This window comes from Panicum virgatum, chromosome 7K (assembly GCF_016808335.1).
Source record: "Panicum virgatum strain AP13 chromosome 7K, P.virgatum_v5, whole genome shotgun sequence".
Lineage (NCBI taxonomy): Eukaryota > Viridiplantae > Streptophyta > Magnoliopsida > Poales > Poaceae > Panicum > Panicum virgatum.
The window spans coordinates 51,686,886-51,699,696 of NC_053142.1; the positions used below are offsets into that span (position 1 = coordinate 51,686,886).

The 12,811-nt window shown below is 47.4% G+C and overlaps 3 protein-coding genes across 4 annotated transcripts; all 3 read right to left on the reverse strand.

The window, feature by feature from the left end:
• Positions 1-469: 469 nt before the first annotated feature.
• LOC120642115 (NDR1/HIN1-like protein 6) lies at positions 470-1,700 on the reverse strand. The gene has a single exon (XM_039918518.1). It carries the CDS (start codon positions 1,497-1,499, stop codon positions 753-755), a length of 747 nt encoding a protein of 248 aa, XP_039774452.1. The 5' UTR covers positions 1,500-1,700; the 3' UTR covers positions 470-752.
• A 1,263-nt stretch (positions 1,701-2,963) lies between these two features.
• LOC120642116 lies at positions 2,964-6,604 on the reverse strand. Of its 2 annotated transcripts, none has more exons than XM_039918520.1 (10): positions 6,154-6,604; positions 5,852-6,080; positions 5,668-5,757; positions 5,398-5,567; positions 5,173-5,315; positions 4,899-5,079; positions 4,126-4,729; positions 3,925-4,037; positions 3,542-3,785; positions 2,964-3,455 (listed from the first exon to the last, which is right to left on the reverse strand). In XM_039918520.1, exons 1-10 carry the CDS (start codon positions 6,312-6,314, stop codon positions 3,207-3,209), a joined length of 2,184 nt encoding a protein of 727 aa, XP_039774454.1. In that variant the 5' UTR covers positions 6,315-6,604; the 3' UTR covers positions 2,964-3,206. The 2 variants fall into 2 exon arrangements, with proteins under 2 accessions (XP_039774454.1, XP_039774455.1); XM_039918521.1 differs by having other exon boundaries at positions 3,008-3,455; positions 4,126-4,726; positions 6,154-6,512.
• Positions 6,605-6,752: 148 nt separating this feature from the next.
• LOC120642117 (pyruvate kinase, cytosolic isozyme-like) lies at positions 6,753-11,120 on the reverse strand. The gene is made up of 3 exons (XM_039918522.1): positions 10,494-11,120; positions 8,399-8,860; positions 6,753-7,907 (listed from the first exon to the last, which is right to left on the reverse strand). The coding sequence occupies exons 1-3, from the start codon at positions 10,758-10,760 to the stop codon at positions 7,095-7,097; spliced, it is 1,542 nt and encodes a 513-aa protein (XP_039774456.1). The 5' UTR covers positions 10,761-11,120; the 3' UTR covers positions 6,753-7,094.
• Positions 11,121-12,811: the final 1,691 nt, after the last annotated feature.

The window sequence follows — 12,811 nt, forward strand, 5'->3', positions numbered from 1 at the left end:
TCCAATAAATTAAAGATTTTATCTTATTTTGTAATTAATAAATTAAAGGTTTTATCTTATTTTTTAATTAATAAGCTCCAATACGTATAAATTTAAAATATTTAATTGACGTGAACTTTGTAACTACTCTACATAATAAAATGCCTATGCTTAAATTATGTTGTTTGTAGGAACAAACAGTCACTTTTTCATACACTGCTTTAATTGTTGACTCTCACCCACAAATCTTATATTTATATATGGAATTAGGGTTAGTGGGGACAAAGCCAAGGAACAAAATCATAAACCTAATTTTGTTTATTGTTAGAGAAATCTCATAAAAGTATAGCTCTCATTTCCCATCTTTATAACGTGTAGTCACCTTGAGATAAATGGTTTGTGATTGGATTCATGTAATAAGCACCTTGTCATTGACCTATTTCATCGTTGGCATATAGCAATGTCTCAATTTAAGGAAGGTAAAAACAACTTAAATATAATAAAATCCTTTATTAACATATGTATATTTTTATATATAAATAATTTCATGGCTGGTAACTATTATATTTTTACACTCAAATGATGAATACACATGCCGAAAAGAATGGAGAGAAATTGCACTGCATCTCTACCACCCCGCTAGCCGAGGCTAGCTGCCTGAATGGATTCATAAAAATGGATGGGAGATGCAATCTTATTGATATATAGCTAATGCACTGTACACGGCGCAAGGAATAGAACAAACGAACTAATGATGAGCAAAATTAAGATGTCTAGATCTTAAGCTTAAAACTGCAACTGTTGGATCGGACGCGAAGCTGAGTGCCTGCCCGGAGATTATCGACCACGAAGTTGCAATCACCCTTCCCTGTCATCTTCCATAGCTTGATGGCTCCGAACTTTATGCGGATCCGAATACGGGCGCGCACCGTCAACGGCACAAACCCGGCCTGCTGCTGCCGCAGCAGCTGCCCCGCGACGGCGCTGTCCAGCCGCGTCTCTCCGGCGAGCGTGATGCGCGGCTGCACGGTGGTCCGGTGCCCCTGGTACAGCGTGGGGAAGTCGCCGCGGCAGAGCTGCGTGCCGTTGAAGAAGGCCGCGACGTCGCCCCCGTCGTAGTAGATGCCGATGCGCTTGTTGGGGTTGGTGGCGGTCACGTCGACGTCGAACGCGTCGGTCACCGTCATGGTCGTGGCGTTCACGTCGAACCGGGTGACGGTGAGCCGGTCCACGCTGAAGTTGGGGATCTTGGGGCGGAACACGAGGTAGAGGATGCCCGCCGTGGCGGCGAGCGCCACGGCGAGGAGGACGGCGGCGAGCAGGGTCCAGCACACGCACCGGCAGCAGCGGCTGTGGCGGCGCTTGCGGCGCGGCGGCGGGGGCAGCGGCGCGGGCGCCGTGACCGGCAGCTGCAGCTGGTCGTGGCTGGGTTTCTTGCCCCTGCTGGCCTGCTCCGGCGGCGCGGACGGCGGCGGCGGAGAGCCCACCGTCACCGGGTGGATCCTGTGGTAGTCTCCCATGATCGAAGCTCCGATCCTAATTTGCACGCCGCCGCCGGCCGGTGTGTAAGCTGCTGCCTGTACGAATGCAGCGGCGGCGAGACTCGTGGTTTGGTGAGGATCGGAGAAGGTGTTGTCTCAGTGCACGGTCGTGTTTATATGTACGCCATGCCTCGCGTAGTCTTTTCTTGGGTTTGGGCGTTTGGGTTGGCTTCTAGACGGTGGGTGATCGGGGGCTGCTCTTGACTCGGCTCGCCGGTGCCCATGGCGGCGCGTCATTGACTTCCAACCTTTCGCCGCATACGCTTTTGTGTTCTCATGTGTAATCCAAGTCATGTGATGCTCATGTCCCTTTCCAGGATATATACATAAAGATTTTTCACCGAGCAAGCCCGTGTGCCGGTGCAGTCATGCGGTCTCAGGCCACCCGGCTCCGTGGTCGTGCCGCACTTGGATACTGCGCGCACATTTCCACCACGGAACGCACGTAGATGCAGGTGAGATCATCACGTGTTGAATGCGTTGTCCGCCATGGAGGCCGGCGGTCGTCGACAGTTCGCCGCCGGGCATGCAGTCGCTGTCGTCGAGGCTCGAGACCAGCATCCAGGAGCTTTCCTTTCCATGTACGCACGGATCGGACGGTCGGTGAGCCGACAGCGAGCCCGGCAGTGTCAATACGCATGTCATGCCGAGCTCACCCCTGCCGTGTCAGGGAGGAGAAGCTTTGAATAATTAATTAATTTGCCCGGAAGATGCCTAATCCCTGCAGGCAAGCATGCCGCGGTTGACCAGTGCTTGTTTTTATTTTTATTTTTTTGAGGAAAACCAGTGCTTGTTTTAATTGTGTTGAACGTTCAGAGGGACTGCAACCTGCCGGGAACGAGAAAAAGGCTTCATCCTTGACGTGATCGTCGAACGGTTGCCGGCAAACTTTCCCCTTTTCATATTTGCACGGCACGCGCGTTCCTCGCTTGCGTGTTGTGTTAGCGATAACCTGAGCCGGATTTCCTCTTCTAATAAACTTTTGTTTTATTACTCCGTGCGTGTTGAGGTGGTGGGAAGGGAGCTGGGCATGCAGTTGGGCTGCACACACGTGGCGGGTAGTTGACCAGTCAATGGCAACGTCTTAGCTTCCTCGCTCCGTGTGTGTGTCGCTGCTTTGCCGTTGCGGATTTCCCTGTTGCATGGCACGAACAGTTTTTGGTTGCTCCCCGTGCTAAAAAAGCGTCGAATACACTTTGCATCATAGGTGCGTGTTGTCTTAAAAATGCGTTTTGTCAACTAGTAATAGTAAACAGAGTATATATATGTTACATCCACATCTTACTAATTCCTAACTAAAGTCAATCATTTGGCATTGTCTTGGGGGAACAAAAGGGCCAATCGTTGGGCATTGAAACGTTAATACCTTAACTTTAATGATCAGTTGCAGTGTCATGACACAAGATTTGATTCCTGTATCCATTCTTTTTGCCCAACTGGTAGTGGCTATTCCAACAATAAACGAAAAATCTCTTTGCAACAATGAATAGGACACACAGTTCTTTATCTATTCCCACTTGTCAAAAATCAGGACCATTATACATCAATAGCCTTCTACCATCTGATCTTTCATCCTGACCATATGATATACCAACATTTATACCACATATGGAGATGTACATAGATCAAGGGGTAAGAAAACAAACCAACATTTTTCGATCTCCTTATTGTGATCCCAACATTTGCTTATCTTGATCTCAACCTCGATCTCCATCTCCTGGTGGTGTCCTGAGGCTTTAGAAGCTGTACAGGTGCAGCTGGAATCCGGAGCCACCACTCCCTTAACCTTCTCACCAATTTCTCGCTGCTTTTCTTCCTCACCGGCATCTGTCTTGTGTATACTTCTAGAAGAATGAGCAGAACGATGGTTCTTAGTGGCTTCAGCATGAATGCCGTAGCAGCAACAACCAGCGCACCAGCAACTTTGTTGGTGCTCTAAATTCAGGCAGCAAAATTCACCGGTTAGACTGACAGTGTTGCAAAAAAAAAATCGTTAAAAATTAAAGCTGAGGGGTTGGAACCTGAGGAAATGCCGCAAGCATGAGGGACCGAAGCTTAAGGAGAAAAATATTCCCAGCCTGCACATGAGCTTCCACCTGCGAGATGGCCTCTTGTAGAGCTAGGAGTTGTTCCACAGTTCTTCTTGGAGGAGGAGTTATGATCTCAAATGCTCCTATCGACTGCATGTTCCCGTAATGTTTGTTCCATAGCATGAAGATAGTAGAGCCAAGCAAAAATCCAGGAAACACGAACCAAATCCAACCACTGCATTAAAGAGCAATATTCCTTAAAAATGGGCAGCTTTTGTGACTACCTGCAGAAGGATCTTTTTTTCTAATCCAAAATGTTTAAATACTTTGAATGCGGTCACAAAATGGTATAATTACATATCAGAAAACAATACCTGTATACCATGTAGAGGAAGCATAACAAGAAGACATAAGATTTAAAGGGCTCATCCCACTCGGTCAAAGCCAACAAACTTTTGCCTATTTCAATCAGAGGATATAGTAGTTCCTGGAGGGAGTTAACCAATGTTATTAAGGTGATGATCCTTAAATGACTTAAATTAGATGATTAACTACTTTTCAAGGAAAAACAGTACCTTTAGAACAGCCACATTAGTGTCTATGTCTTCCAGTTTGACTTGATCAAGCGTGGCCCTAGCTGCTTCCACTCTGCCTGAATACCCAACTGATCGCTCTAGAGCCATCTGCATTGAACTAGTTCCTCCAATCTGCACGTCTCGCGCCGCGAAATCCCTCTCCTCAGGATTGTCCTCCTTTTTCAGGGTCAACAAACCCATCGTCACCATAGTATATGCAGAAAGAGGGAAGGGGTCAACAAGCGTCAATTCATCAGAATTGCTCTGACCAGGATTCTGACTTCCTCCAAATCTTGGGCAATGCTGCTTGAGCTGGCTGTACATTGCCTCCAAAATTTTGTCTCCTTTAGGTAGTTTCTCTGCTAAGTTGAAGGCAAGGGTGGTCTTAAAATGTGCCGGTAGTACGTGGAAGCCCTCTTTTAATGTGCGGTACCTTAGAATCCCTAATGTCGCGACTGAGAGGGCCTCTGACTTTTGAAAACTAGCAAGCCTATACTTCCTGATGAACTTATGTGCGTGCAACACCTCTTTGATGATTGAAAACCAATAGTCCCGACGAGTGTGACCTTTGAATTGTGGGAATTCAAAGAAGACGGGTTCACTTCTATCAGCAACAAACATATGTTAGTGTCGGATGTGCAAACAGCAACCATGATAAATAGCTATGTTTTTTCCTATACATTCTAGCAGTTTCTTATGTGCTTGCAAAAATAGTAAAAGTTAATCTTAGTTAAATTAAAAATTTAAGTGTTTTTTGTTGTGTTGTTACTCACGTCGAGTTAGACTTGTACATGACTGCTTTGTCAAAGAGGTGAGCACCCCATGGCCCAGTGGACTCACGTTTTACTGACTGTTTCAAGTCCCTTGCCAGATCATACACAGCAGCCTCGCCATATGAGAAATCAACACCAATGGCCTCAAAGTAGAGTGCGTGATTCGTCAGTGTGAGCCTCCCTGCAGAGTGTGCAGCATATACACATTAAGGATCTCATGAAGAAGCACAACCCATTAGCACCGATCAAAATTACCATAAGGAGGGTGCTTAACCAGGCCATGTGGACGTCCCGATATGTTGAAGAACTGGCTTGGTCGTTGTAGTACCGTAGATGTCGAGGATTATTTCGCCGTCTGAGAGCTCAAGGTCAGGAGCTCTGTGCCCCCCTGATATACTTTTTGCAAGGCTGAGGACCCTAGCATCAGAGATGACACAATAGTGCTCTCAATTCAGCCCTGAACAATGTGAACATGATGAGGATCGATGCATGTACATACTGGTCTAATTTTTTGAGGTACTTGTGGTAGATAAGGAAATGCAGCCGTCCTCCGGTTGAGTTGGTGAGGGCGTCAAATAGGTTACGAACAGTGATGGGATGTGCTATGGCAGGGCATGCAGGAGTTATCTTGGCAAATGCCTCGGGTCCAACTGTCCTCCTCCCATCGACCTAGCCAACAGTTTGAAGATCAGGCAATGCGGAGCATGCATCTGATGCAAGGGTTCGATCAAAGACCAAGAACATATAGGGGAAACAAATAATGAAAGACCTGAATGGCCATTTGCGTTGGGCTTGAATAGAAAATGGATCCACCGCCATCGTCATCCTCGTCGTCATGTAGAATACTGAAAGCCGTTTTCTGAATCGTGAAAGAAAAAAAACCAATCTTGGTCAGTACCAGGTGTGATTCGCAGTGTTTTTTTTTTGATCTAACGAGGAAGAGCCGATCTGACCTGAAACATGGCGTCGGTGTCCTCGTCGGGCGCCTCCCAGGCGAGCATCATGTCGTAGGTGAGCGAGTGGAACTCCCTGTCGCCGAGGTGGTCCTGCCGCCTGGTCTCCACGCGCAGGGCAATGTAGGAGCAGTACTCCACGACGCTCCTGGCGTACGCCAGCGGCCGGCTGGCCTGCTCCTCCCCGTCGAACCGCCGGAGCAGCTGATCCACCGGCACGCCCGCGATCCTGCCATGGCCGAACGCAAAATTAAAAACCGAGTCACGCCGTGCCAGCAACATCGGATCGGGAACGAACGAACCTCGCGCATCGGCGGACGACGGAGGCGGCGGCGGACGAGAGGGGCGGGATGGCGCCGCTCGACGGCGTCGGCGCGTCCGCCGCCATGCCACTCGCCTTGTTCGCCCGCCCCCTGCTGTGGCCGTGCCGGTCGCCGCCGAAGAGCTCCTCAAGGAGACCCATTCGTGGTGGCGGCCGCGCAGGAGGAAGGCATCGTCGTCGTCCTCACTGCCCGGGTAAGGCAAGAAGAGATCGTGGCGTGCCGTGGATTCGACGGGATGCGCTGCGTTTCTTTCCTCTTTCCGTGGGACGGACGGTTAGGCGCGAGCTCGATCGTTGGCTCCGCTCCGCTCCGCCGGGGTCGGACGTCCAGTGAGGAGCAGCGCGCAGGTCGCGAACCTACCCGTAAATCCACCACGACTGACAACTTGGCCTGCAAAGCAAGTACCACTGGTACCAGGTTGCTGTCCATCTGCCCCTTCAGAAACAGATGACTGTTTGATCTTTGATGATCCAAGTCGTGACGAACTCGATTGATAAGGCAAGTAATTGTTATTTTTTTGTGTTTTTTAGCACGTGTTTAGATTGGACATCCTCCGAGATGTACCGGTGAGAAGAATCTAAAATTCAAACACTAAATTCAAACAGCTCATTTACCAGCTACATACTGTTCATGCTGAACAAGCAACATGAATCCATGGCACGTCCCAACATGTCCATGGAATTCGCTGTTTAACTAAACTCCGTAGATATCAATCTTATTACCACTACATAATGGAGTCCTCTCCCTCCCCATTTACCAGCTCTTTCAAAAACTGCGTAAACAAAACCATCCTGCACGCAGCAGGCTTACAGGGTAATTAACTGTCTCCGGGAGATGCAGTTGTAAAAACAGGCAGACAAGTTTTGTTTCATTAAATCCCAGCGACAGAACCCTGGGATTCAAGTCATCGTATCTGATGATCACTTCACGATGCAGATCTTGATGACAGATGCCACGCCGATACGGTGAAGAGCAACGACGGCTTCACCAGGCTTGCACAGCTGCTTCTGTACTGCAGTCTTCAGGGCAGCCTCCAGGATCACCTCTGTCGACTCTGAATCTGTAGCCTTGGCAGAGCCCTCGGCAAGGAGGGGGATGAGGCCTCTGTAGATTAGGCTGTGCCTCGCTGGGCCCTCAGAGCTGATGGTCCAGTCGAATGAATCCGTTGTCAGCACAGGGACAACCACAGAGAGGATTGGAACCCTGGGACGGTACTTTGCAACAAGCTTGGCCGTGGTGCCACCACGAGTCAAGACGACAATCAGTGCAGCCTTGGCCTTATTGGCAGTTCGCACAGCAGATGATGCAAGAGATTCCAATGGACTCATTGGTAGGGGCGCGGACCTGATCATGGCCTTGAAAACTGCCTCGTGGTCCAGGGAAGATTCTGCCTCAATGCATATACGAGCCATGATCTTCACAGCCAGCTCGGGGTATGCTCCAGCAGCGCTCTCACCACTGAGCATGACGCAGTCAGTTCCATCCAGAACAGCATTTGCAACATCAGTCGCCTCAGCACGAGTTGGCCTTGGAGATTTGATCATTGACTCAAGCATCTGGGTAGCAGTAACAACAGGCTTGCCAGCAATATTGCACTTGTAGATCATCATCTTCTGCGCAAGGAAAATCTTCTCAACTGGAATCTCCATTCCCAGATCACCTCTAGCAACCATAAAAGCATCAGTCTCCCTCAAGATCTCATCAAAGTTCACAACACCCTCTTGGTTTTCAACCTGACAGTATAATATCACCATATTATGAAAGAAATTAGATCCAGATCCATGACATCATAAACAATATGATTACAAGTAGTTCTATATGTACATTATCAAGTCATACAAACAAAGCTATAGCAGGAAATCATCTAGGTTCCATAATTTAAGTAATAGTGCAGCAACTAAGCAAAAATGTTCTGAACCACAACAAAGAATTTGCATTTCGCTAATCAACTGTGAAATAAAAAGTTCTTGTGAAAAATTGTGGACTAGGCAAGCATTGGAAGCATATAGAATAGTCCGGAAAGGATAGATATAAGAGATACAAACAAAGCATGGTTTCATTGTGCATCAAGAAACATCTTAAGTGCATGAGGAAGCACTCTCTCAAATTACCTAATCTAAAAAAAGGCAAAAATGTTCTCCGCACAGAACAAAAATTGAAGTGAAGCAAATGGAGGAGGAAAAAAAAAAGCTAATAGAACCAGACAGCGATAATATATACAGACCTTTGACATCAACTTGATGCGCTTGGCATGCTGCCCAAGAACCTGTCTGACAGTCACCAAATCCGATCCTTTACGAACAAAGGATAGAGCAATCATATCAATATCATTTGGAACGCCCCATCCCAAAATGTCCTCCTTATCTTTCTCAGTTAGTGTAGGAAGATCAACAACAATTCCTGGCAAATTGCAGTTCTTTCTCTCACCGAGCATTGCAGTGTTTTCACACTTACATCTCACAGTTCCAGCATCAAGATCGCAAGAGAGGACAGTCAGAGAGATAGTACCATCTGCACACAGTATGACATTTCCAGGCTTCACATCAACAGGTAGTTTCTTGTAACTCATAGCGATCGTATTCTCATCACCCTTGATATCATAATCAGTGGTGACAGTGATTTCTTGACCCTTGGTTAGCTTAATTGGTTTACCATCCTTCAAAAATCCAGTACGGATCTCAGGACCCTACAGCAACAGAAGACAGATTCAGAAGACTTTCATATAATGATCTTAAATTTCATATTAACAAGATCCAGTCAGAATTTACACTACATATCATGGAACGACCAAAGAGACATAAGCATCAAAGTGCAGCTATACAATATATCTATAGAGAATTGTGATGAAGCAAGCCAACAGATACGACCATGTGAAGCACAGAAAAATGAAGAGCTAACAAAATTATTGGCAACTGACAAGAACTGAAGGCAAAAAAAAAAAACCTTGGAAGTACATTACAGATCGATTATTGTATCAAGCAATTGAATCAGGTAAATTGATGAACCTGAACATCTAGAGGGACACAAAATGCTTTGGTATTGTGCGCCCAGAAGCAACCAAACCATTTCAAATCCAAAAACAAAACATTAATCTATGAATCATTTAATACAGAACCAAAACTACTTGTGGAGAAAGCAACTTAAACAAGAAACATACAAAATTTGAAACCAACTTCAACCAACAAGATGGACTGCTTCTATTTCACATGGAGAATTGGAGATACAAGAGTGAGCATTGTAGAACAAGGCAAATATAGAGCCAGGGGCAAATGTAATCCTCAGCACTATTCTTTCATCAAAAGTTTGTACAATGTTACTTAAGAAAGCAACTACTATGATCACAGTTTTATGCATTATTACAGGAGTTAATCGTATGTGTAGCATGTATTAATGGAGTCAATATGAAGCCATGAAGGTCTAAGAAGTTCCAATCAAAACCATCTAGATCAAAATACTGAGGTCCATGACATAAATATTCACAATCAACCAATCTTCAACTTCCAGAGAGAAAATGATCTCTTCATGTCTAACTCCCACAGCAGCCAAACTACTCATTACCCACCAAATCAGAAGTACACTCTGTACAATTTAACACACAGCCAAAAATGCTAATGGACAAACTCACAAAAGTAGTACACCATTATTTAAGCATGCATTGGTTTCATTCTACTATATGTGCTAATCATATACGTAGGATGCACTAGTTAAGTTAGGATGAAGATCTAAACCTCCTACCAACACTACTGAGATCAAAATACCTACCTCGTGTGACTTGAAACACTTGACTCAAAATCTAGCAATCTTCAAATCCTATTTAGAGAATGATTTCACAATATGCAACTCCAAAGCATTTGAACTACTCCATAACCACCAACACTGAGTACACTCTGGGCAGTTGCAAACACAACTGAAGGTGCTAATGGACAAACAAAATATGAAACTAACTTTAACGAATAACAGGTATCATTTCCTTAGAGGCCGGAGACAATGCCTTTTTTTTTGAAAAAAAAAAGTATCACTTCCTTTTAACAAAAAAAAAGACAACAAGCAACATCTTCTTAAGAAATGGCAAACACGCATACTAGTACAGAATACGTAGTCGCTAAAAAGACTAAATCTAAATCCTGGAAACATTCTACCTACATTTAGATACGGTCTAGCTCGCCCTACAGAACAGATCAATGGATCCAAGCTCAAATCTCCGGTGGCAGCCAAAAACCAACTCTCTGTCTGCCCCGATCCAGCCAACCATGCATACATAGCAGCAGCAGCAGCAGAGCAAGCGGATCCGTGATACAGAGGATAGTGAGAAGGTGGACCTTGGTGTCAAGCATGACGGCGCAGAGGATGCCGGTGTTGTGCATGGCCTGCCTGAGGTTGTCGAGCGTCTCCTGGTGGTACTCGTGCGTGCCGTGGGAGAAGTTGAAGCGCGCGACGTTCATGCCGGCTCGGAGCAGCTTCTCGAGCAAGGGGACGGAGCGGGAGGCCGGGCCGAGCGTGCAGACGAGCTTGGTCTTGGGCACCCGCGTGTCGGCGTCGCCGCGGTCCAGGTCGGCCAGGATCGCGGCCATGTCGATGTTCGCCATGGCGCTGACCGGATCTCTCTCTGTGTCTTCCCGGAGCTGCGGCGGGGATCCGGAACGGGGGAGCGGGGGCGGTGGTGAGCGGCGAGAACAGCGAGATGTGGCCTGTGATTTGGTGACGGAGTTTTTATAGAATGGGAGGGGAGGAGTGGGGAATTTTGCGATTCCGTGGGCGTGGTCGACGAGCGGAGGTGGAAGCCTGCGCAAGAGGCCACGTGGTGGTCCCCAGTGACATAGTGAGAGAGCATGGGCCCCCTAGTCAGCGGCTCATGCGTCCATTGGCTATGCTGACATGCTTCAACATTTCGCCAATAGAAGGGTCGGTCTTCTTGGGGAAGAAGTTGCGATAGAAATATAATTACGTACTCTCCTAATCTGATAGTTTTGTTAACATAAGCAAGCAAACTCTAGTTTGCAGAGCATTGACGTGTTGGACGTCTCTTTCTTTCGCCTGATCATCCACACTAGTGTTCGGCTGGTGTACCAGCCTCCAGCCCCACAATATTTTCTTCTCACACAGTTCCAGCACCAACTTTTAGCCACCAATCAGATAATAATATTTTTTCTCACACCACTCCAACTCCAGCCTGCCCAACAGAGGCACTCGACAGGAGTTGGTGGTACGTGGGGTCCGCCTTCTCGATGCGAGCAGGGTGGACGGTTGATTCCTAGCCAAGTCAGGATATGCCGCGGCACGGCCACAGCCCACACACCCCACAGCGGTGTGAGTCCCCGACCGTGGGCGCGCGCGGGCGGCGCCGAACCAAACGGCAAAACCAGAAACCGTGACCCGGCCTTCTGTTTGTTCCCCGATCTGCCCTTGGTTTTCCCTCGACCCTGTCGCTGCTAGTTTCTTTATTTTATTATAATCAGGGTCATTTTCTTCTCTTGTTTCTAGGCGATGTGCGACGTTTCATCCTCTACGGTCAACTTATTACACAGTGGAAGTCTTCTATCCAAAGTGGCATGAACAAATAGAAGGTTCTTTCGTTTTTATTCTCCTTTTCTAATTAGAAGATTCTCTTTTGTTGATAGCCCTACCGGTCGTTCTCAGCATAACCATTGAGTCTAAAGGGTGCGGAAAAAAGTAGTGCGAATGGTTTTAGATTTTAATCCAAACCAAACTGCTAGCTTGGTTTTCATCGATCGCGTCGCTGCTAGCTTCTCTTGTTTATAGACGAGCGCACTCCCTCCATTTTTATTTACGTATTGTATTTTCTTCTCTGGTTTCCGAATGGTGTGTAGTCTCTTCGTTTTTTTGCACGTCGTATTTTTTTTGAACCAACCGCACTCGACGAGTGCGGTTCTATTGATGTAGCAGAAAAATACAAAACTATATCCCTGGGAGGCCATAATCAGACAAAAAAAGAAAAAAAAGAAGACCACATAAAAACAAACCGACGGGTTGGATTGGGGCATCAACACGCGCCAAACTCAACACTACTCAACAACTCAGACCGGTCGGATTGGGGCATCGACGCAACCTCACAACATCTCCAAAGTCGATCTCTGCCTGGTTTGGAAAAAGTCCACGCGACAAATGCAGCAGAAATAGAGCCCGCAACACCCACCAAACCATCCACACTCATGTAGTTGTCGAGAACCTCCAAATGTGACCCTGCGTCGACTGGGAACTGAAAGATGCGGACCGCACCACACCGGGAAGACCACTGCCATGCAGGATCCACCGCCGCCATGCCGCTGCAACACCACTCTCCACCTAACGGAGTGATACCACCGAAACCGGACCTCTTGAAGGCTGCCTCGCAGTCACCACCACGATAACGCAACGCGTGGGGGCCTCGCCACTTCCGCCGTTGGACCTCGCTCTCGTCGCCTTGAAGAAACACCCTGTGCGGGGACCTCGCCACGCCCGCCACGATACTCCACACCACGATTTCGTCTCCTTTATCGCCGTCGAGGTGGTGAGCAAAGTTGCCTCACGTCCCCAGGTCTCCATCAAAACCGATCCACCGCCGCAGGCCGACCTCACCTACTTGCTTCACCCGCACACATGACCTCAGCCGTCATGCCAGCAATCCGAAGAAGTCGCT

Bases quoted from the DNA above. Each gene is read 5' to 3' on its own strand.
- LOC120642115 (XM_039918518.1), bottom strand. From the start codon at position 1,499: ATGGGAGACTACCACAGGATCCACCCGGTGACGGTGGGCTCTCCGCCG.
- LOC120642116 (XM_039918520.1), bottom strand. From the start codon at position 6,314: ATGGGTCTCCTTGAGGAGCTCTTCGGCGGCGACCGGCACGGCCACAGC. The intron at 6,081-6,153 runs GTTCGTTCGTTC...CGGCCATGGCAG, and splicing joins GTCGTCCGCCGATGCGCGAG to GATCGCGGGCGTGCCGGTGG. The intron at 5,080-5,172 runs GTTAAGCACCCT...CACACTCTGCAG, and splicing joins CGGGACGTCCACATGGCCTG to GGAGGCTCACACTGACGAAT.
- LOC120642117 (XM_039918522.1), bottom strand. From the start codon at position 10,760: ATGGCGAACATCGACATGGCCGCGATCCTGGCCGACCTGGACCGCGGC. The intron at 8,861-10,493 runs GTCCACCTTCTC...CTGTTGCTGTAG, and splicing joins CCGTCATGCTTGACACCAAG to GGTCCTGAGATCCGTACTGG. The intron at 7,908-8,398 runs GTCTGTATATAT...TTATACTGTCAG, and splicing joins GCATCAAGTTGATGTCAAAG to GTTGAAAACCAAGAGGGTGT.